Source organism: Balaenoptera ricei, chromosome 8, assembly GCF_028023285.1.
Source record: "Balaenoptera ricei isolate mBalRic1 chromosome 8, mBalRic1.hap2, whole genome shotgun sequence".
Taxonomy (NCBI): Eukaryota; Metazoa; Chordata; class Mammalia; order Artiodactyla; family Balaenopteridae; genus Balaenoptera; species Balaenoptera ricei.
This window is the reverse complement of record NC_082646.1, coordinates 82,700,477-82,722,140: the sequence shown is the minus strand read 5'-3', so window position 1 is coordinate 82,722,140 and position 21,664 is coordinate 82,700,477. Positions and strand designations below refer to the sequence as shown.

At 36.9% G+C, this 21,664-nt stretch overlaps 1 protein-coding gene and 1 long non-coding RNA gene across 2 annotated transcripts in view; one reads left to right on the top strand and one right to left on the bottom strand.

The window, feature by feature from the left end:
- CCDC34 (coiled-coil domain containing 34) overlaps positions 1–5,603 on the top strand; it is a 37,257-nt gene extending 31,654 nt beyond the window's left edge. The window contains exons 4-6 of the mRNA XM_059929617.1: positions 2,799–2,957; positions 3,519–3,660; positions 5,104–5,603. Coding sequence (XP_059785600.1) covers positions 2,799–2,957; positions 3,519–3,660; positions 5,104–5,318 — 516 coding nt within the window. The 3' untranslated portion in view covers positions 5,319–5,603. The remainder of the gene's footprint in view (positions 1–2,798; positions 2,958–3,518; positions 3,661–5,103) is intronic.
- Positions 1–21,664, bottom strand: part of LOC132369906 (uncharacterized) — a 66,496-nt gene that overhangs the window by 11,982 nt on the left and 32,850 nt on the right. The window lies entirely within an intron of this gene.

Here is a 21,664-nt window from a genome sequence, read left to right as displayed (position 1 = left end):
TGGGACAGAATTCAATCCTTAGCACTATTGACCATTTCTACATCTCTTGTTTTTTTGTTTGTTTGTTTGTTTAGTTTAGTGTTTAAATTTTTCCCATTTTGTGTGTCTTAATAGTAAGTTGTAAGAATTCTTTTTATGTTCCTTTAAGTCCTGTAACATGTATTATAAATATTTCCTCCTTTTAATTTGTTTATGATATATTTAAAGAGCAGAAATTTAAAATTTTGGTTAAGTTCCATATTTCTGTTTTTTCTTTTATAGTTTGTGGGTTTTGTGTTCTATTAAAGAAACGTTTGCCTATGCCAAGTTTGTAAAAATATTCTCCATTGTTTTTTTCTAGAAGTTTTATAATTTCAGCTTTTACCTATTTGCATTTTGAGTTAATTTTAATGTTGGTTATGTGTTAAGGGTCAAGGTTCATTTTTTTGGAGTATGGATATACAGTTGTTCCAACACTGTGTTGAAAGATAATATTTTCCCTACTCAGTTACCCTCACATTTTTATTTCAAATCCATTGACCAAATATGTCTGGGTCTATTTCTGGACTGTATTCTGTTCAATTGATCTATGTCCTATGCCAGTACTACACTATCTGCTTACTATAGCTTTATATAGTAATTCTTGAATTTAAAAGTCTTCTAATCAAATAGTGTAAGTCTTCCAGCTTTTTTCTTCTATTTCAGAATTGTTTTAGCCGCTCTGCACCCTTTCCATTTAGAATTAGCTTATCAATTTCCCTAATCATGCTTGCTTGAATAGTGCCTGATACTATTGGGATTGCATTAAATACATAGATCATTCTGGAGAAAATTGCTATTTAATAATATCAAATTATAAATCTATAAACATGATTTTTTTTTCTATTTATTTAGGCCATATTTATCTCAGTTTTTTTCTTCTTTTTTTTTGTTTTCAGTGTACAGGGGTATTATACGTCTTTTTTAAATGTATCCCTAAGTATTTCATGTTTCTGGTGAGAGCAGTTATCTTGACTTATTCCTAATATTATCTTATAATTTTCATATTTGGTTTGGACTTTAGAGAAATAGTGGGCTCCTAAAATGAGCTTGGAAGTGTTCTCTTTTTCTCTGTTTTTTAAAACAATTCGTGTAGTAATTGGTACTGTTGCTTCCTTAGAAATGTGATAGACTCTACAAGTGAAGCAATTGGAGGCGAGAGTTTTCTTTGTGGGAAAGTTTTAAATTCTGAATTGTTTTTACAAGTAGAGGCTCATTCAGTTACTCTATTTCTTCTTGAATCGGTTTTGGAAAGTGGTATATTTTTAAGGAATTTTGACATTTTATTTAAATTGAATTTAGTGGCAAAAAATTGTTTTCAACATTCTCTCATATGTATATAAGAGATACGTAGTGATCTGTCATTTACCATCTGTGTGACCTTGGGCAGATTACTTAACTTCTTTGTGGGATTTAACCCAATAGTTAAATTCCAGCATTATTTCAATGGATATTGAGTTCTCAGCAAGACAGGATTTCCTTTTGCAGCTATTGGCAGACCAACAATAAGGAAATATAGCAACTTGGGGAATGACAGGGGCTTTAATTTTTTTATTTTTTATTTTTTTTGGCCTCGCCTTGAGGCTTGTGGGATCTTAGTTCCCTGACGAGGGATTGAACCTGTGCCCTTGGCAGTTAAAGCACAGAGTCCTAACCATTGGACCACCAGGGAATTCCCGTGCTTTGATTTTTAGGACCCGCCTTTCCTGCACAGCACTGGACATATGTTGTATGTAACTGATGTTTGTTACTTGGGTCTTATTTGAACTGCTTGTATTAAAGTATTCTACAAGATGCTTTTAAGGGAAGAATTTCTTGGCTCATATTTCTTTGCTCGATGAAGGGTGATGTATATGGCATTTGTATTGCATATACTTCATGTTTGCAGATTATTTTCTAAACCTTTGATAAAGAGAGCTAGCCATGTCATTGGTTATTTAGAATTTAGCTGTGTTGGTAGATTATCTTTTGAGTGAGAAAAGGAAGAAACATTGACTTATAGTCTGTGTCAAGTTTTTTCTTCAAGGGGCTAGATAAAATTTTAGGCTTTGTGGACCATACAATCTCTGTTGCAACTATTTAACTTTGCTGTTGTGGTGCAAAAGCAGCATAGACAATAAATATGCAAATAAATGTGTGGCCACATTTCAGTAAAACTTTATTTACAAATACAGGTGGTTGATGGACCATATTTGGCCTGCAGGCCATAGTTTGCCAATCTTTGGTCTGTGTAAGGCCTATAAGAATTACATAGCCAGAGATTTGTCTGTATATGCCCTTATAGCAGTACTTAATGGGCCAAAATTTGTGCTCTGTAACTCTTTGATGGTGAAAATTTATCCAAGTATTTGTATTGGCAAATTGTCTGGGGAATGTGTACATATGTGGCTCCTATTTTAGAGTGGGGGTAAACATCCATCAAAAAATATTAAGATTCAGGACAGTCTAATAGGTCATAATTTCTGTCCAGTAATTTACTCAGCAAATCTTTATAGAACACCTACTATTTACTTAACACTGTCCCAGGCTCTGAGTGTACTTTGTCAAGCAAGACCTTTGTTATGGCCATCATGAAACGTATACTCAAGCTGGTAGACTAAAATTGATCAGGTAAGTGCAGGTATGTTACATATTTTCATAAGCCACACTGTGTCAACCACTGTTTTACCACCTATCTTAAGAAATAACTGAAGTTTAGAAAATTACTGCGTATAACACTTCTTTCTTGTATGAGGATGATTACAGATATTCTAACTAAAATTCCTTCATTTTTATTTAAGAAAAGAAAAGAAAGGGAACAAAAAATTAATAAAGAAAGGGAGGAAAAAGCAGCAAAGGAACTGGAGAAAGAACATTTACAAGAAAAAGCAAAAGAAAAATATGAAGAATGGTTAAAGAAAAAAAATGCTGAAGAATGTGAGAAGAAGAAGAAAGAAAAGGTATTTTCAGTAAAGTGATCAGTTAGAATACATGACTTTCGTGTTGACATGTGCCAACTATATTGTATAAAGAGTTTCTAATAGAAAATTGGCACTATCTTATCATAATATAAATACATGTAGCTACCCCTACTTGTTATACTGTGATTAAGCTTCAGAAATGATTATGCATTTGTGGTTTTCTTAGGTTGAGAAGTATTAATAAGCCTATTGATATTTCTGCAGTCAAGTTCAAACTTTTTATTGTTGTTTATGCTTTTAAATATTATTCAGTGCACTTTTATGGACAGTTTTATTACATTATTATAAATTGCTATTCTATTTTAAAACAGCAAATTGCTTTTTTCTTCTTGGGTTTAATGTCTTATTGTTTAGAGGCAGCCACCTTCATATCACATCCCTGATCACGTTAAATTTTGCTCTCTATAGAGTTATGATTCAGTATTTCTGATCAGAAAGCCATTGGGATGGGGAGCTACTGGGGAAAAGAGTCAGTAGAATTTGAATAGAATTTTTAGTTACAGAATATCCCTGGAGATTCTTTGGTCTTGTCATTTTAAGGAAAAAGAAAAACAACGGCAGGCTGAATTACAGGAAAAAAAGGAAATAGCAGAAAAAAAGTTTAAGGAATGGTTGGAAAATGCAAAAAATAAACCTCGTCCAGCTGCAAAGAGCTATGGTTATGCCAATGGAAAACTCACAGGTTGGTTTTTGTGTTATGTGGGTTACATAAATATGGCTTGCAGGAGCGAATATTATATATTATGTTTCCTTTTGACAGAAATAGAAATGTGTAAAAATCATTTTTCTTTCAAATTACTATTTTCTGGAAGATTATAACATACTGTGTTCCTGTGGAGATACTACAAATTTGTTGTCATTCTCTAAAACCAGATACATTTTAAAGGCAATAGTGGCAAAACTGCAAAGTAATGATTTCTAACGTTAAGACACAAGTAAAATTTTCGTACATTCCTCGGATTTTAAAGCCTTAATCAGGATATACTGAAGGGGTCATTTTCTTCCCCTTTTCTAACCCTCTCTGAGGCAGAGCTTCCAGTGTCTTTGGCACATTGTTTTTGCAGGGTGGAATACTAGACAGCACATGAACCAGACACAGACCTGGTTGGCCTTTAGGCTTGGTCTGATTATAAATGGCAATGCATGTTTTTCTTTGTACTTCATGTTGGAAGCTCATGCCTTGCTGACAGCTGCCTTCACTTGTTTAAGTGATTTATTATTAAAAATACTCCCATTCTGTTTTGTTCACACAATAGGACATATTCCAGACTTTGTTTTGACCATCGTGGTGAAGTGTGTGTTGACATATCTATGCAGTCAAAGTGGGTTGCCAATGTCTGAATGACACATTCCTGCTGTCAGGATTTAGGCCTCTCCTGCACGTCACAGAGGTCATCCATTACAGCTACTGAGCAGTGTCTGCTCTGTTTTTTTGTTCTCTTGTTTGAAATAAGAGTAATAAGCAGTGGTTTTAACCAAATGATTGGATAGTAAAGTTAAAACTTAGGTGGAATATACATATTGACTAGAAGTTAATTGGTGAAATAATGTATTATTTTACTAACTTTTTTGCATTTAAATAAGTTTTGTTCTAATAAACATCTTTGCAAATGCTCTACTGCTCTTAATTATCAAAATTACAGTGATATTGTGAAATCTGATTAAGTGACAGTGATTTAGAATTTCAGTGGTTCTAAACAAGAATCTTGATCACTTTAGCTATATATGCAACATACATGTTTTTCTGCAAACTTTAGTGTCCGACTAGGGGAAACATGTACACAATCAGCGGTTTCCCAGACTGAGTTAAAAATGAAGATTTTGTTCAATTTAAGGGTTCTAAAATTAATTCTTAGGAGAACTTTTATGAGTTTTTATTTATATAGATTTGAACATTAATGTTCTTTGAATGCTTAGAATTATTTATATTTTAATTTTTACTTCAATACTTACTGTGTTTGAAAATATTTGAGAGTTCAAGTTTTAAATGAGTCAGATTGGTTTAATCAATGATATTTTTGCCCTTTTAATATTTTAACATTTTTCTATGAATTTTAAAATATGTAGTTTCTTTGATCTCAAAAAGTTTTCTTCTTGTTTTGTTCTGAATTTTTAATAATTTTAGGTTTTTACAGTGGAAATTCTTATCCAGAACCAGCCTTTTATAACCCAATTCCATGGAAACCAGTTCCTGTGCCTCCTCCCAAAGAAGTGAAGGATCTATCAGGAAAGAAGACTAAAAGGCCTGTGATAAGCCAGCCAAACAGGTCATCCTCTCTGGTAATGCATAAAGCCAGAAGCACTCTTTGCCTTGGAACTCTGTGCAGAATACAAAGATAGTAGACGTGGGAAATTACATGCTTTTACCTGGAGCTATTTAATTTTAAAATCAGAAATTGTTTTTTTACTGCTCAATTAGTAGCTCAACATTTGATGTATTATTGATATGTTCAAATTTTTGCATTTGTATACAGAGTCCTTAGAGTTAATTGAGGAAGAAATTTTATACATTTTCATTTTTATAAACGCTTCAAGGTTGATCTTGGCATATTGTTTTGCAGGATAAGTGACTGAATCTAACAATTGTGTTTGTATTTAGCTTGTATTAAAACTACCCTCTAATATTAATAAAAGCAACAATTTTTCATGTGTTCTTTCATACTATATGTTGTGTATTTATGTTTATGAACATAGTAAGATTAAGTCGTTCAAACAAGCATTTCTAAACTGCATGCTCAAGATAATTCTTAGAAGAATCTAAATGGGTTAGAATCCCAGAGTAATCAAGAACAGTCTTTGTTGATGGCTTTTGGTGTATCTTTCCCTGTGTAAATATTTGTAAATCGCTAACTGAAGTCATGTTTGGTAACAGAGAAATGAAGTTTGGGTTTTGAAAGGAAAATTTAAAAACACTGTTTTGGGCTCAATCTTAGATTGGTATGTAGTAATCTTGAGACACTAATATTTTGCTATACTTTGCTATACTTTGTACAAATAGTTATACATTATAATTAGTTACGTTGTTAATTTTGAAATTAGAAATATCAATGCATTATTTTTTAATGTTAAATGTTGAGTGATATTTTACTGAAGTTGAAATCAAAAATCTTAATAAATACATGTTAAGGATAGTGTATCAACGGATTACTAAAGTAGCACTGAACGCTTTTTATTAAGTTTTAAAAGTCTGTATCTTTTTTTAGTGGGCTACGAAGAAATGAAAATTTGTTGGGGCAATATAAAGTTCAGTAAATTCATTTAAAAGTGATTCCTATTTGGACTGTATTTCATGTTTCTGCTAGGTTAGTCAGCTGTCAAGTTTCTAGTGATTAACCTGCAATGGTGTTGATCAACTGCAGGAAACAGCAATGGGATCTTTGAAGAATATTCATATTGTCAGAAATCTAGAAAAATTCATTTTTTTTTCCTGCTCATGGGGGTCTGTGAGCCCCATAAGGACTGAGCACTCAATTCAGGCATCTTCATTTGGTTTTATTTTATTTTTTTCACTTCTAAGCAGAGAACAGTTTGGGAGGAGTCAGAGTTTGTTGGGTCAAAATATTGGTGAGATTTTTGTGGCCTGACCATCCTTCTTGGAACCTCTTAGATGCGGTGAAATTTACAGGTGATCATTCTACGTGAGCAAATTCTCTTATGTAGAGAGAATGTAGAATTTGCCAGGGTAGCAATAAACTTGTGTGTAAAAAACAGCCTGTATAGGCTTGTGTTCCTGGGCATTTTAGATATAGTTGTTATATCTAAAAAATCTTCAATTTCACACAGATTAAGTCATCTAGGCAACTTTTGGCTATAACCGTAATACTAATAAGACTTTTCATTCAATCAGTAATTAATTAGTTTGACCAATGTTAGTTGAACATTTACTCTGTGAGACATGTTTTGCATATTAATTTAGGAATTTGAATGATATATTTCTTTAATTCAGTAAACATTTACAGCCTAGCCAGGAAAACATAGAATAAATGCTGTAATACATTATACTTAAAATCATACCCAGAGTTCATCTGGGAACATAGATAAGAGATAGCTCAGCCTGAGAAGGGGTTAAGAAAGGTTACAAAGAGGAGGTGACATTTGAGTTGGTGAAAGATAAGCAGGAATTTTCTAGATGGTTATGAGGCTGACCATAACCATCATGAACATGTGGTGAGAAGTAGCTGGGAGAGAAACAGGGGTCGGAGTGAAAAGGTTCTGTATACTGCAGAATTTGGGCTTGATCCTGTGGGCTTGTGATACCCTGTTTTACTACCCCAATGGTGCATTCTTAAAAGATTTTGACTACCAAACATTTATTACTAAAATTCCATTTTTATTCATCAAAGACTTCTTCAAACCAATCAATACACCTGTTACTAGGAGATTAGTGTTTTTAACCTGAATCAATTTTTCTTAAAGTCAAGATACTTGGTATTATAGGCATTGTAAACTATATTAACTGTTTGAAATTTCTATTGAGGTTTTAAAAATATCTCTTTGACTCTACTGCTACTTGATTGGAACTGCTCTAAAATATCTAGGCAACCTATAATGTCAACAAATTCATGATCTGAAAGAAAGAACACAGGTATTATAGACCTAGCTTTATGTCTACTTATCTGGAAGGTGCCTCATTTTTTTCAATGTTCAATACCTTATCTAATTTAGAAACTTATTGTGGGGATGTAAAGTAATACATGGAAGTACCAAAAAATGCAAGTTTGTTTCTTTTTTGTATGGTGATAATTCTGATAAGATGTACCAATATTCTTTCTTTAGTGATAATTGATTTACATAATAACTAACTTTGTTTAACATACCAATCTTGACTGGTGATATATCAAAAATAAGTTAACTTGTCAGTACTTGGAGTGGATCTTCATTTACCCCTGTGCTAAGGGCAAAAAGTGAATACTGTTGTTTTCATTTTCTTCAAATTGAATCAATGTTTACTGAATACCTACTATGTGCGAGTGAGTATTCTAGATGCTGGAGATTCATCTGTGAATAAGAGAGGGTCCCTGCTGCCCACATGGGATCTTACATGACAGTGATAGGAAACAGATATTAAACGTGTAAACAAATAATTTATGTGGCTCTAGGTGCTATAAAGAAAATAAAACAGGGTACTATTGGGATAAATAGTGACTGGGTGGAGAAGCGGGTCCGCTCTTTTAGGTGGATGGGCATCTCTGAAGTGGCAACATGCTGCTGAACTAGCCTTGCCTTGCTAAAATCTGGAGAAAGAGGTAGCCGGTCAGAGGAAACAGCCAGTACAAAGGCTCCAATGCAGAAATGAATCTGATGTGTTTGAAGAAAGGTTGGTGTGGCTGGAGTGGAGAAAGCAAAGGGGAAAATAGTAGGAGTGAAGGTTGGAGAGTCAGGCAGGGCCAGATCATATATAATCCTGAGTTCAGTAGTTCAGATTGTGTCATAATTGTATTGGGAAGCCCTTGAAAGTTTTTAAGCAGGGAATTGATGTGATCTGTTTTATACTTTGAGATTACTCTGGCTGTGTGAGGAAACTGGCTTGCTGGGGACAAAGAATCAAAGCAGGGAGACTCATTGGGAGGATTTGCAGCATTCAGGAAAGAAATTGTGACAGTTTGTGTTAACGTGGCAGCAGCGACATGATAAGAAGTAGAGGTGGATTGGGGATGTATTTTGGAGGTGAGGCAAACAGGACCGCTAACATTTGGGTGTCTGGTTGAGGGAAGGAGGAAAAATCAGATATGACTTCTAGTTTTTAGGTCTGATCCACTGGGTGAATGGTGATAACTATCACAGAATTAGAATGTGTGATAGGAGCAGATGTATAGGCTGAGACTGGAAAGAGGGGAGTCCTTCAGAATTCTGTCCTAGGTCTGTTAGATTCGTGGTACAACTTAATATCCTGGTAGAAATGGCAGTTAGATATTTGTCTGATGCTCAGGGGAGAGCCAGGAATGGAGATACAAATTTAAGCAACATCAGTATGTAGGTGGTATTTAAAAGCATGGGACTGGATCAGGTTACCTAGGAAGAGTTTAGATAGTAACAAGAGGGTGAGTATTCAGATATTTAGAAATTGAGCAGCTCGCAAGGACGCTGAGAAGGAGCAGCCATGAAGTAGAAGGAGACCCAGTAGAGTGTGATGGCACAGAAGCCACGAGTAGCAGTGTTAGAAGCAGGGAACTGTGCAGTGTGTCCAGTGCTACCTGAGGGATGAGGAGGACCAGGGAAGAGCCCTCCTTGTGGAAGATGAAGGTATGGTAAGATATGAAGGAAGGTCATCGGCATATGGTAAGATGAAGGAAGGTCATTGTTGACCTCAGTAGCAAACATGTATTGAATACTTTCTATATGCCTGGCAGTATTCTGTGTGCTTTTATATGTGCTAACTCATTAATCCTCACAACAACCCTATGAGATACTTTTATCATCCCCATCTTATAGTTGAGGAAACTGAGGCACCGAGAAGCTATGCTGCTTTTATACAAAAAAGTGAGTCACAGAATAGGGATAAGAACTAAGTTCAAAGTCGAAGCTTAACAACCATGTTCTATTTCCCTCCTATGTAATATATATATGATATGAAAAACTAGTATGAAAGTGCAAAGTAAGTTGAAGAGAGAATGGGAGGTAACAAAGTGGAGACCATATCTGAAGACAACTCTTGGGAGAAGTTTTAGAGTGACGAGAAGATAAGTGAGGTGGGAGCTGGAAGAGGGCATAGGTCAAGGACATTTTCTGTTTGTTTTGCTTACAATAGGTGATAATAAACAGGTGTCCCTGCTGATGTTGATGATCTAGGTGAAGGAGGGTACTTGAAGATTTAGGAGAAATCAAGGACAGTTTAAGCAGTGCAATTCTTAAATAGCAAAAAAACCCCAAAAATGATGGCTTATGTGGGAGCACGGAAATTTCTTCCATTTTTTCAGGAGAGAATGCATAGTACGTAGGCTCAGATGTAGCTTGAGTTAATAGCATTGGTGGAAGGAGGAAGATATGGGCAGTTCTTGTCTGATAGCTTCTGGTTTTTCAATGAGGCCTGAAAGGGAGGCAAGGCCGTCAGCCAAGGGATGGCATATGTTGTTGCAAGTAGGAAGGGGAAAAGGTTACAGAGAGGTGAGCATTTTGGAGAGCGTAAGACACATTTACCAGGGAAATTAGTGGGACTGACCGATGGGCAATGTTATTTGCCATTTGATACTTTTGGTCCAAAAAGGGACCAATTAGCAGGATTCTGTCATGGTTTTCTCCATTTCTGGAGGAAAGTTTAGCTACTTGGGTTTAGGAGCAGAGTAAGGCTTAATTAGGGTTGGACAAGCAAGGCAAGTAGGATGGAGAGAAAGGAGCAAACTGATCTCAAGGGGGTGATCATAACACTGAAATACGGTATTTAACAAGGGCTGAGTGATGGGTGGTGAGGAAGAGTTTTCAGTTGATGAGTGTTTCCAGTGCTGTTGGAGAATGTTGGGTCGGGGGTGCTTGAGGGAAACTGGAGAGGAAGGAGCTTGTAGTTAGAAGGTGGTGACAAGATCCAGAGTATGACCACAGCAGTGGTGACCCAGATGGAGTATATCAATGAAGTTGAGGAAATTTAAAAAGTAAGAGGCCAGAGTATTGGAAGGATTTTTTTTTTTGAATATGGATGTTGAAATTGTCAAGGATTATGATAGAAGTAGTGGTAGAAAGAAAGTTGGTGAGCCGGGTGCTAGAGTTTCAGTGAACCAATGTAACTTATTAGCCAGGTAATAGTCAAAAAGAGCAATATTGGCTAGTATGGTCAGATGAAATATTCTTCAGAAGAACTTGGAGTTTTGAAGAAGGTAGAGAGGTTTAGAAGTGGCCGTGGTGAATAAGGTAGGTAGGGATAGTACCTCCCTACCAACTCTAAGCCTCAAGGTTTATATATCCCAGAAGTAGGGGACTGCAAAAGAAGAGCATTGTCAGGGGTCCATTGCAGGCATGAAAAACTTTTAAAAGTATTTCAAAAAAAAAAAAAGGGGGGACTTCCCTGGTGGTCCAGTGGTTAAGTCTCCACACTTCCAATGTAGGGGGTGCGGGTTCAATCCCTGGTCAAGGAACTAAGATCCCACGTGCCGTGTAGCCAAAAAAAAAAAAAAAAAAAAGTTTCAAGAGCAGGATGGGGGCGGTACAGGGAGGTAGAGGCCAAAGACAGAGCTAGCAGTAATGATATTGTGGAACTATTCCAGGGAGAGGCGACAGGATCAGATGAGGACAGTAGAGATAGAGAAGAGATGTGTGAAAAATCTGTCCAAAGTAGAACTTGTTTTAGAGCTGACTGGTGATGATAATATTAGCAGAGAAAGGGAATACAGAAAAGAAGGACAGATTTGGGGGTAAGAAACTGCAGGGTTTTTTTGTTTGTTTTCTTTTAAATTGTTTGTCATGGTAGTAAATGCACACGGTGTAAAAATAAAAAAGTAATAAAAGCTTTGCCTCACTTCTCGCTACCTCACAGTCCTGCTTCCAGGGGGATATTTACTTGTATTACTTCTTTGATAATTTCCTCCCCACAGAATTCTCTGTTGTCTTTTTCTGCAATTTGTTTAGGCAATTATTGTCTTCCTGAATCAATTCTCTAATTATTTTTTAAAGTGTTTTTTCCCCTCTAATCTTACTTTTTTTTTTCTTTTCCCTGGTGAGAGGGACTACTTTTTGTGAGATTTCTTTGATGTTATCTTCTAATTTTTGAATAATTTTTTATGGCTATCTTATTTTAAATTCCAAGCACTCTTTGTTTTTTCTGCTTATTCCCTTTTTCATAACATCCTGTACTTACTTTATTGTTGTAATATCTTTTCTCATCTCTAAGTACATCAATTGCCATTTTTTTTCTTCGTACTTAATTGGCTCTGTTTCTTCCGGGTGCCTTTTTTCCCCCTTCATTTTCTCTTTTTCAGTTCTCAAATGTTTGTTAATCCCCGTCCGACATTTATGTTCACAATGTGAATTTCTGTCTGTTCATACTGAAGAATGGGGCATTAAGAAACCTGAATGGAAGCTATGTCGGCATAAGCAGGGCTTGTTGATGGTGGATTTTGTTGTTGAGGGAACCTCCAAATACCTGGAAGGCTTCCCCTTAGGCTATTTAGTTTCTCAGAGAAGATTCTTCTAATCTTCCTGGTGAATACAAACCAGCTGCAGTTTTCCTGTGTAGCATCTGAGAAGGTGGCTCTGTATATCACATTTCATTATGAAACTGTCACTTTACCTGTGTTTCAGTTCAGATAGCGCATAAGCTCTGTTCTCCGTGGTACCTGGGCTCTCCATATGCTGAGCCCTTCCAGGGTTCTGTAGGCTGAATCAGCTTTCTTTCCCCTCTTCACACCCTGCCCCCACCCAGTATCTATTTTATCATTTAGAAACCTTTAAAAGGAAAAGAGAAACGGAAGGGGAAAAAAGGCACCTGGGAGAAACAGAGCCAATTTAAAAAGCAGAAAAAAATTGTAACTCTTATTAATATTATTAGTGATGAGATAAAACACCACATCCCTACTGTCCTAACCCCCCTACTCTCCTAACTCAGTTATTTTCACCTCTGTCCATTTTCCACCTTCCAGAAATTTGTTGAAATCTTTAGTTAGCTGTTCTCTTCTGTCCTCTTTACCCTTGTGGATTTGTACCTTTTTTTCCCCCTTTCTTTCTTAAAGAAATTCCTTTGCCATCATTTTAGCAGAGATTGGGGAGGGAAAGGAGATAATTGTGTATGATTATTCTGTTGTATTTAATTGGAAATCTTTAGTTGTAAACATATTGACATGGGGTACTTGTGGAGATGAAAGTTTATTGCCCAGGTGAGAAATACAGTTTAGGGATAGATATTTAGACCTCATCAGTTTGACCTAATTATTGAAGCTATGGGGATGGATCACATTTCCCAGGAGAAGTTTGAAGCATGATATTCATTCATTCATTCAACACATATTTATCAAATGCCTACCGTATGCTGACAGGGAGAAAATGGACTAGGCTGGAATATAGAGAAAGGACATAAAGAACGTAGGGATAGGGAGAGAGGGGCCAAGACAGTGGAGTAGAAAGACCTTGAGCACACCAAAATCACAACTGTCTGCAGAACAACTATCTATGAAACAGACCAGAATCTAACAGAAAAGATTTTCTACAACTGAAGACATAAAGAAGGAACCACAACAAGATGGGCAGGAATGATGGACTTGTGATATCAAGTCCTATACCTTTGGGTGGGTGACCCACAGACTGGAGAATAATTATATTGCAGAGGTTTTCCCACAGGAGTGAGAGTTCTGAGCACCACGTCAGGCTCCCCAGCCTGGGTGTCCTGTACCAGGAAGATGAGCCCCTACAGCATTTGGCTTTGAAGCCCAGCAGGGCTTATTTTGGGAGCCCCACAGGACTGTGGGAAATAGAGACTTCACTCTTAAAACGTGCACACAAAATCTCATGTGCACTGGGACCCAGGGCAAAAGCAGTAATTTGATAGGAGCCTGGGCCAGACCTACCTACTGGTCTTGGAGAGTCTCTTGGAGAGGTGGGGGCAGGGGGCCCCTGCAACTCACCCTTGGGACATAAACACTGGTGCCAGCCATATTTGGGAGCTTTCTACCACATGGGTACATCTGCTGGTGGCTGCTATTGTGGGATCCTCCCTCTAGCTCATTAGCACCAAGATCTGGCCCCACCCAACAGCCTGTAAGCACCAGTGCTGGGACACCTCAGGCCAAACAACTAACTGGTCAGGGACACAGCCTCACCCATCAGCAGACAGGCTGCCTAAAGACCTCCCAAGCCAACAGTCACCTCTAGACACAGTCCTAGACACAGCTCTGCCCACCAGAGGGCCAAGACCCAGCTCCACCCACCAGTGGGCAGGCACCGGCCATGGCCCCCAGGAAGCCTGCACAAGCCTCTAGACCAGCCTCACCCACCATGGGGCAGACACAAGACTTAAGAAAACCACAATCCTTAGCTTGCAGACCCAGCCCACCCACAGCAAGCCAGACCCTACCCTGGGAACAGTTGGGCCCTTGTCTTGCTGATCAGCAGGTCAACACAAGTTTCAGGACACTCTAGGCCTCATATCCAACTGTGTCAGGAACCAGTCCTCCCTCCACCCGTTATCTGACACCAGCTCTGGGAACCCTGGGCCCTGCAGCCACACTCCAGGACCTGGCTGTGCCTGATAAAAGTCTGGTACTAACTCCAGGACCTGGCTTCACCCACCAGTTAAGGGGCAACACCCTCGGAGTCTTCTAGACCCTGACTCTGCCCAACAGAGAGCCAGCACTAGACCTGGGGCCCACTGGGGTTCTGCAGGTAGCTGCCTTGTGGCCAGGCCCCACTAGCCAGCAGCCAGCAGCATGTGCACAAGGCAGGGCCTGGAAACTAACCAGGCTAGGGACCAACCAAGCCTACCAGACTGCCCACATAGCCTGACACAATAGAAGGAAACATGCAGCCCTCTTAGGGGAAACACCTAGAACATATAGCTTGGGTGACAAAACGGGAGCTTGCTGGGATGCACAGGACATCTCCTACAGAAGGCCACACCTCCAAGGTTGAGAAACGTAATCAATCTACCACATACATAAAAGTACAAACACCAACTTGGACAAAATTAAGCAGCAGAGGAGCATGTTCAAGAAGAAGGAACAGTGGGAATTCCCTGGTGATCCAGTGGTTTGGACTCTGTGCTTTTACTGCCGAGGGTGTGGGTTCAATCCCTGGTTGGGGAACTAAGATCCCACAAACCGTGCAGCCTAGGCAAAAACAACAACAACAACAAATGAACAAGGTAAAACCCAAGAAGAACTAAGTGAAGTGGAGACAGGCACTCTACCAGAGAAAGAGTTCAGAGTAATGATCATAAAGATGATGAAAGAACTTGGGAGGAGAATGGATGAAGAGTGAGAAGTTAGAAGTTTTTAACAAAGAGTTAGAAAATACAAAGAACAAGCAAAGAGATATGAACAATACAGTAATTAAAATGAAAAATACACTAGTAGGAATCAGTAGTAGACTAAATGAGGCAGAAGAACGGATCAGTGAGCTGGAAGACAAAGTAGTGGAAATCATTGCCACTGAACAGAAAAAAGAATGAGAAGAAATGAGGACAGTTCAAGAGACATCTGGGACAACATCAAGTACACTAATATTCACATTATAGGGGTCCCAGAAGGAGAAGAGAGAGAAAGGGTCTGAGAAAATATTTGAAGACATAAGAGCTGAAAACTTCCCTAACCTGGGAAAGGAAAAAGTCACCTAAGGCCAGGAAGTACAGAGAGTCCCATACAGGATGAACCCAAAGAGGAACACATCAAGACACATTGTAATCAAAATGACAAACATTGAAGATAAAGAGAGAATATTAAAAGCAGCAAGGGAAAAGCAACAAATAACATACAAGGGAACTCCCATAAGGCTATCAGCTGAGTTTTCAGCAGAAACTCTGCAGACCAGAAGGGAGTGACACAGTATCTTTAAATTGATGGAAGGGAAAAACCTACAACCTATAATGTTATACCCAGTGAGGCTCTCATTCAGATTTGATGGAGAAATCAAAAGCTTTTCAGACAAGCAAAAGCTAAAAGAGTTAAGCACCACCAAACCAGCTTCACAACAAATGTTAAAGGAATTTCTCTAGGTGCAAAACAAAAGGTCACAACTAGAAACAAGAAAATTATGAAATGAAAAAGCTCACCGGTAAAGACAAACATACAGTAAAGGTAGTAAATCATCCACACACAAAAGTAGTAGGGTGGTTAAAAGACAAAACTACTAAAATCATCTGTATCCACAATAAGCAGTTAAGGGATAACAAAACAGTTAGATGTGAAATATAATATCAAAAACAGTAATAGTGAGGGGAGGAAACTACAAATGCAGGGTTTTTAAAATGCATTTGAAATTAAGAGATCAGCAACATAAAACAATCCTATATATAATTAATATATATTAAATAATATATAATTACAATATAATTTATATTAAACAATATATAATTATAATATATAATTAATATATATTAAATAATATATATTATATATGTATATATATGTGTATGTATATATATACTCTTATACAAAAACCTCATGGTAACTGCAAACCAAAAATCCATAATAGATATACACACAAGAAAGAAAAAGGAACCCAAACAAAACACTAAAGATAGTCATCAAATCACAAAAGAACAGAAGAGGAAAAAAAGACCTACAAAAGCCAAAACAAAAAAAGACCTACAAAAACCAAAACAATTAACAAAGTGGCAATAAGAAGAGACATATCAAATATTACCTTAAATATAAATGGACTAAATGCTCCAACCAAAAGACAGAGTGGCTGAATGGATAAAAAAACAAGACCTGTATATATGCTGCCTACAAGAGACTCACATCAGATCTACTGCCACACAGAGACTGAAAGTGAGGGGATGGAAAAAGCTATTCCATGCAAATTGAAATTTTTAAAAAAATCCAGAGTAGCAATACTTATATCTGAAAAAATAGACTTTAAAATACGGCTGTTACAAGAGACAAAGAATGATACTACATCATGATTAAGGACGCAATCCAAGAAATAAGATATATATATAACAATAGTGTATATGTATATATATATGCACCCAACATAGGAGCACCTCAATGTATAAGGCAAATATTAACAGAAATAAAAGGAGAAATTGACAGTAACACAATAATAGTAGGGGACTTTAAAACCTTACTTACACCAAGGGACCAATCATTCAGACAGAAAATCAATAAACACGGACCATAAATAACACATTAGACCAGATGCACTTAATTGATAGAGAGCATTCCATCCCAAAGCAGCAAATTCACATTCATTTCAAGTGCACATGGAACATTCTCCAGGATAGATCACATGCTAGGCCGCAAAACCAGCCTTGGTAAATTTAAGAAAACTGAAATCATATCAAGCACCTTTTCCTACCAGAAAAAGATGAGACTAGATATCAACCAGAATGTCATGAGACTAGATATCAACCACAAGAAAAAAAGTGCAAAAATCACAAACACGTGGAGGCTACACCATATGCTACTAATCAACAGATGGATCACTGAAGAAATCAAAGAGGAAATTAAAACATGCCTAGAGGAAATGAAAACAGAAAGATGATGATCCAAAACCCATGGGATGCAGCAAAAGAAGTTCTAAGAGAGAACTTTATAGCAATACAAGCTTACTTCAGGGAATAATAAAAATCTCAAATAAACAACCTAATCTTACACCTAAAGAAACTAGAGACAGAACAAACAAAAGCCAAAGTTAGTAGATAGAAAGATATCATAAAGATCAGAGCAGAAATAAATGAAATAGACACGAAAACAAAAAACAGAAAGGAGCAATGTAACTAAAAGCTGGTTCTTTGGAAAGATAAACAAAACTGATAAACCCTTAGCTAGATTTGCCAAGGAAAAATTGGAGAGGAACCAAATCCATAAAATTAGAAATGAAAAAGGAGAAGTCACAACCAACATCACAGAAATACAAAGGATCATAGGAGACTACAATGAAAAACTATACACCAATAAAATGGACAACCTAGAAGAAATGGACACATTCTTAGAGAGGTACAATATCACAAGACCATACTAGGAAGAAATAGAAAATATGAACAGACCAATTTCCAGTAATGAAATTAATCAGTACTTTAAAAACTCCCAACAAACAAAAGCCCAGGACCAGATGGCTTCACAGGTGAATTCTACCAAACATTTAGAGACGAGTTAATACTTATCCTTCTCAAATTTTTGCAGTTAACTGCAGAGGAAGGAACACTTCTGGACTCATTCTCTGAGGTCAGCATCAACCTGATACCAGACAAAGACATCAAAAAAAAAAAAAAAAGGGGGGTGGGAGGGTGGGAGGGAGGGAGATGCAAGAGGGAAGAGATATGGGAACATATTGTATGTGTATAACTGATTCACTTTGTTATAAAGCAGAAGCTAACACAACATTGTAAGGCAATTATACTTCAATAAAGATGTTTAAAAAAAAAAAAGAGAGAGAGAAAGAGAAATTAGAGCCCAATATAACTGATGAACATAAATGCTAAAATCCTCAACAAAATATTACCAAACCAAATCCAACAATATATTAAAAGGATCATACACCATGATCACGTGGGATTTATTCCAGGGATCCAAGGATTTTTCAGTGTCCACAAATCAATCAAAGTGATACACCACTTTAACAAATTGAAGAAGAAGAACCATATGATCATCTCAATAGATACAGAAAAAAGCTTTTGATAAAATTCAACATCCGTTTACACTAAAAAGTCCCCAGAAAGTGGCCATAGAGGGAAAATACCTCAACATAATGAAGGCCATATATGACAAACCCACTGCTAACATCATACTCAATGGAGAAAAGCTGAAAGCATTTCCTCTGAGATCAGGAACAAGACAAAGATGCCCACTCTCGCCACTTTTACTCAACATAGTTTTGGAAGTCCTAGCCACAGCAATCAGAGAAGAAAAAGAAATAAAAGGAATCCAAATTGGAAAAGAAGAAGTAAAACTGTCACTGTTTGCAGATGGCATGATATATGGAAAATCCTAAAGAGGCCACCAGAAAATTACTAGAGCTCATCAATGAGTTCAGTGAAGTTTCAGGATACAAAATTAATAAACAGAAATCTGTTCCATTTCTCTATACTAACAATGAACTATCAGAAAGAGAAATGAAACAATCCCATTAAAAAATAGGCAGAACACTCTTTGACATAAATCACAGCAAAATTTTTTTATTCTATCACCTAAAAGGAAGGAAATAAAAACAAAAATAGACAAATGGGATCTAGTTAAAACTAAAAACTTCACATCAAAAAAAATAAGCAACCCAATTAAAAAATGGGCAGAAGCACTAAATAGACATTTCTCCAAAGAAGACATACAGATGGCCAGAAAGCACATGAAAAGATGCTCAACCTCATTCATCATCAGAGAAATGTAGATCAAAACCACAATGAAATATCACCTCACATCTGGCAGAATGGCTATTATCAAAAAGAATCGCAAATAACAAACACTGGAGAAAAAAGAACCCTTGTACACTGTTTGTGGGAATGTAAACTGGTGCCGCCACTGTGGAAAACAGTATGGAGGTTTCTCAAAAAACTAAAATAGAACTACAATGAGACCAGCAATTACACTCCTGTGTATATATGTATATAAAAAAAATTAATTGGAAAAGATACATGCACCCCAATGTTCATAGCAGCGTTATTTACAAGTGCCAAGATATGGAAGAAACCTAAATGTATATCAAGCGATGAATAGATAAAGATGTGGTATATATATTCAATGGAATATATATACCTCATGGTAACTGCAAACAAAAATCTACAATAGATGCAAACACACAAAATAAAAAACAATCCAAACACAACACTAAAGATAGTCATCAAATCATAAGAGACTAGAACAAAAGAAGGGAATGAAAAGACCAACAGAAACAAAGCCAAAACAATTAACAAAGTGGCAATAAGAATACGTATATCAATAATTACCTTAAATGTAAATGGATTAAATGCTCCAACCAAAAGACACAGACTGGCTGAATGGGTACAAAAACAAGACCCGTATATATGCTGTCTAAAAGAGACCCACTTCAGATCTAGAGCCACAAACAGACTGAAAGTGAGGGGATGGAAAATGTATTCCATGAGAATGGAAATCAAAAGAAAGATGGAGTAGTAATACACATATCAGACAAAATAGACTTTAAAATAAAGACTGTTACAAGAGACAAGGACACTACATCCCTACCATCAGGATGCTTGCACAGACCTCTTAGATAGCCTCATCCACCAGAGGACAGACAGGAGAAGCAAGAAGAACTACAAACCTGCATCCTGTGTAACAAAAACCACATTCACAGAAAGATAGACAAAGTGAAAAGGCAGAGGACTATGTACCAGATGAAGAAACAAGATAAAACCCCAGAAAAACAACTAAATGAAGTGGAGATAGGCAATCTTCTGGAAAAAGAATTCAGAACAATGATAGTGAAGATGATCCAGGACCTCGGAAAAAGGATGGAGGCAAAGATCGAGAAGATGCAAGAAATGTTTAACAAAGACCTAGAAGAATTAAAGAACAAACAAACAGAGATGAACAATACAATAACTGAAATGAAAACTACACTAGAAGGAATCAATAGCAGAATAACTGAGGCAGAAGAACGGATAAGTGACCTGGAAGACAGAATGGTGGAGTTCACTACTGCAGAACAGAATAAAGAAAAAAGAATGGAAAGAAATGAAGACAGCCAAAGAGACCACTGGGACAACATTAAACGCAACAACATTCACATTATAGGGGTCCCAGAAGGAGAAGAGAGAGAGAAAGGACCAGAGAAAATATTTGAAGAGATTATAGTCGAAAATTTCCCTAACATGGGAAAGGAAATAGCCACCCAAATCCAGGAAGCGCAGCGAGTCCCATACAGGATAAACCCAAGGAGAAACATGCCGAGACACATAGTAATCAAATTGGCAAAAATTAAAGACAAAGAAAAATTATTGAAAGCAGCAAGGGAAAAACAACAAATAACATACAAGGGAACTCCCATGAGGTTAAGAGCTGATTTCTCAGCAGAAACTCTACAAGCCAGAAAGGAGTGGCATGATATACTTAAAGTGATGAAAGGGAAGAACCTACAACCAAGATTACTCTACCCGGCAAGGATCTCATTCAGATTCGATGGAGAAATCAAAAGCTTTACAGACAAACAAAAGCTAAGAAAATTCAGCACCACCAAACCAGCTCTACAACAAATGCTAAAGGAACTTCTCTAAGTGGGAAACACAAGAGAAGAAAAAGACCTACAAAAACAAACCCAAAACAATTAAGAAAATGGTCATAGGAACATACATATTGATAATTACCTTAAACGTGAATGGATTAAATGCTCCAACCAAAAGACACAGGCTTGACGAATGGATACAAAAACAAGATCCATATATACGCTGTCTACAAGAGACCTACTTCAGACCTAGGGACACATACAGACTGAAAGTGAGGGGATGGAAAAAGATATTCCATGCAAATGGAAATCAAAAGAAAGCTGGAGTAGCTATACTCATATCAGATAAAATAGATTTTAAAATAAAGAATGTTACAAGAGACAAGGAAGGACACTACATAATGATCAAGGGATCAATCCAAGAAGAAGATATAACAATTATAAATATATATGCACCCAACATAGGAGCACCTCAATACATAAGGCAACTGCTAACAGCTATAAAAGAGGAAATCGACAGTAACACAATAATAGTGGGGGACGTTAACACCTCACTTACACCAATGGACTGATCATCCAAAATGAAAATAAATAAGGAAACAGAAGCTTTAAATGACACAATAGACCAGGTAGATTTAATTGATATTTATAGGACATTCCATCCAAAAACAGCAGATTACACTTTCTTCTCAAGTGTGCATGGAACATTCTCCATGATAGATGACATCTTGGGTAACAAATCAAACCTCAGTAAATTTAAGAAAATTGAAATCATATCAAGCATGTTTTCTGACCACAACGCTATGAGATTAGAAATGAATTACAGGGGAAAAAACGTAAAAAACACAAACACATGGAGGCTAAACAATACGTTACTAAATAACCAAGAGATCACTGAAGAAATCAAAGAGGAAATCAAAAAATACCTA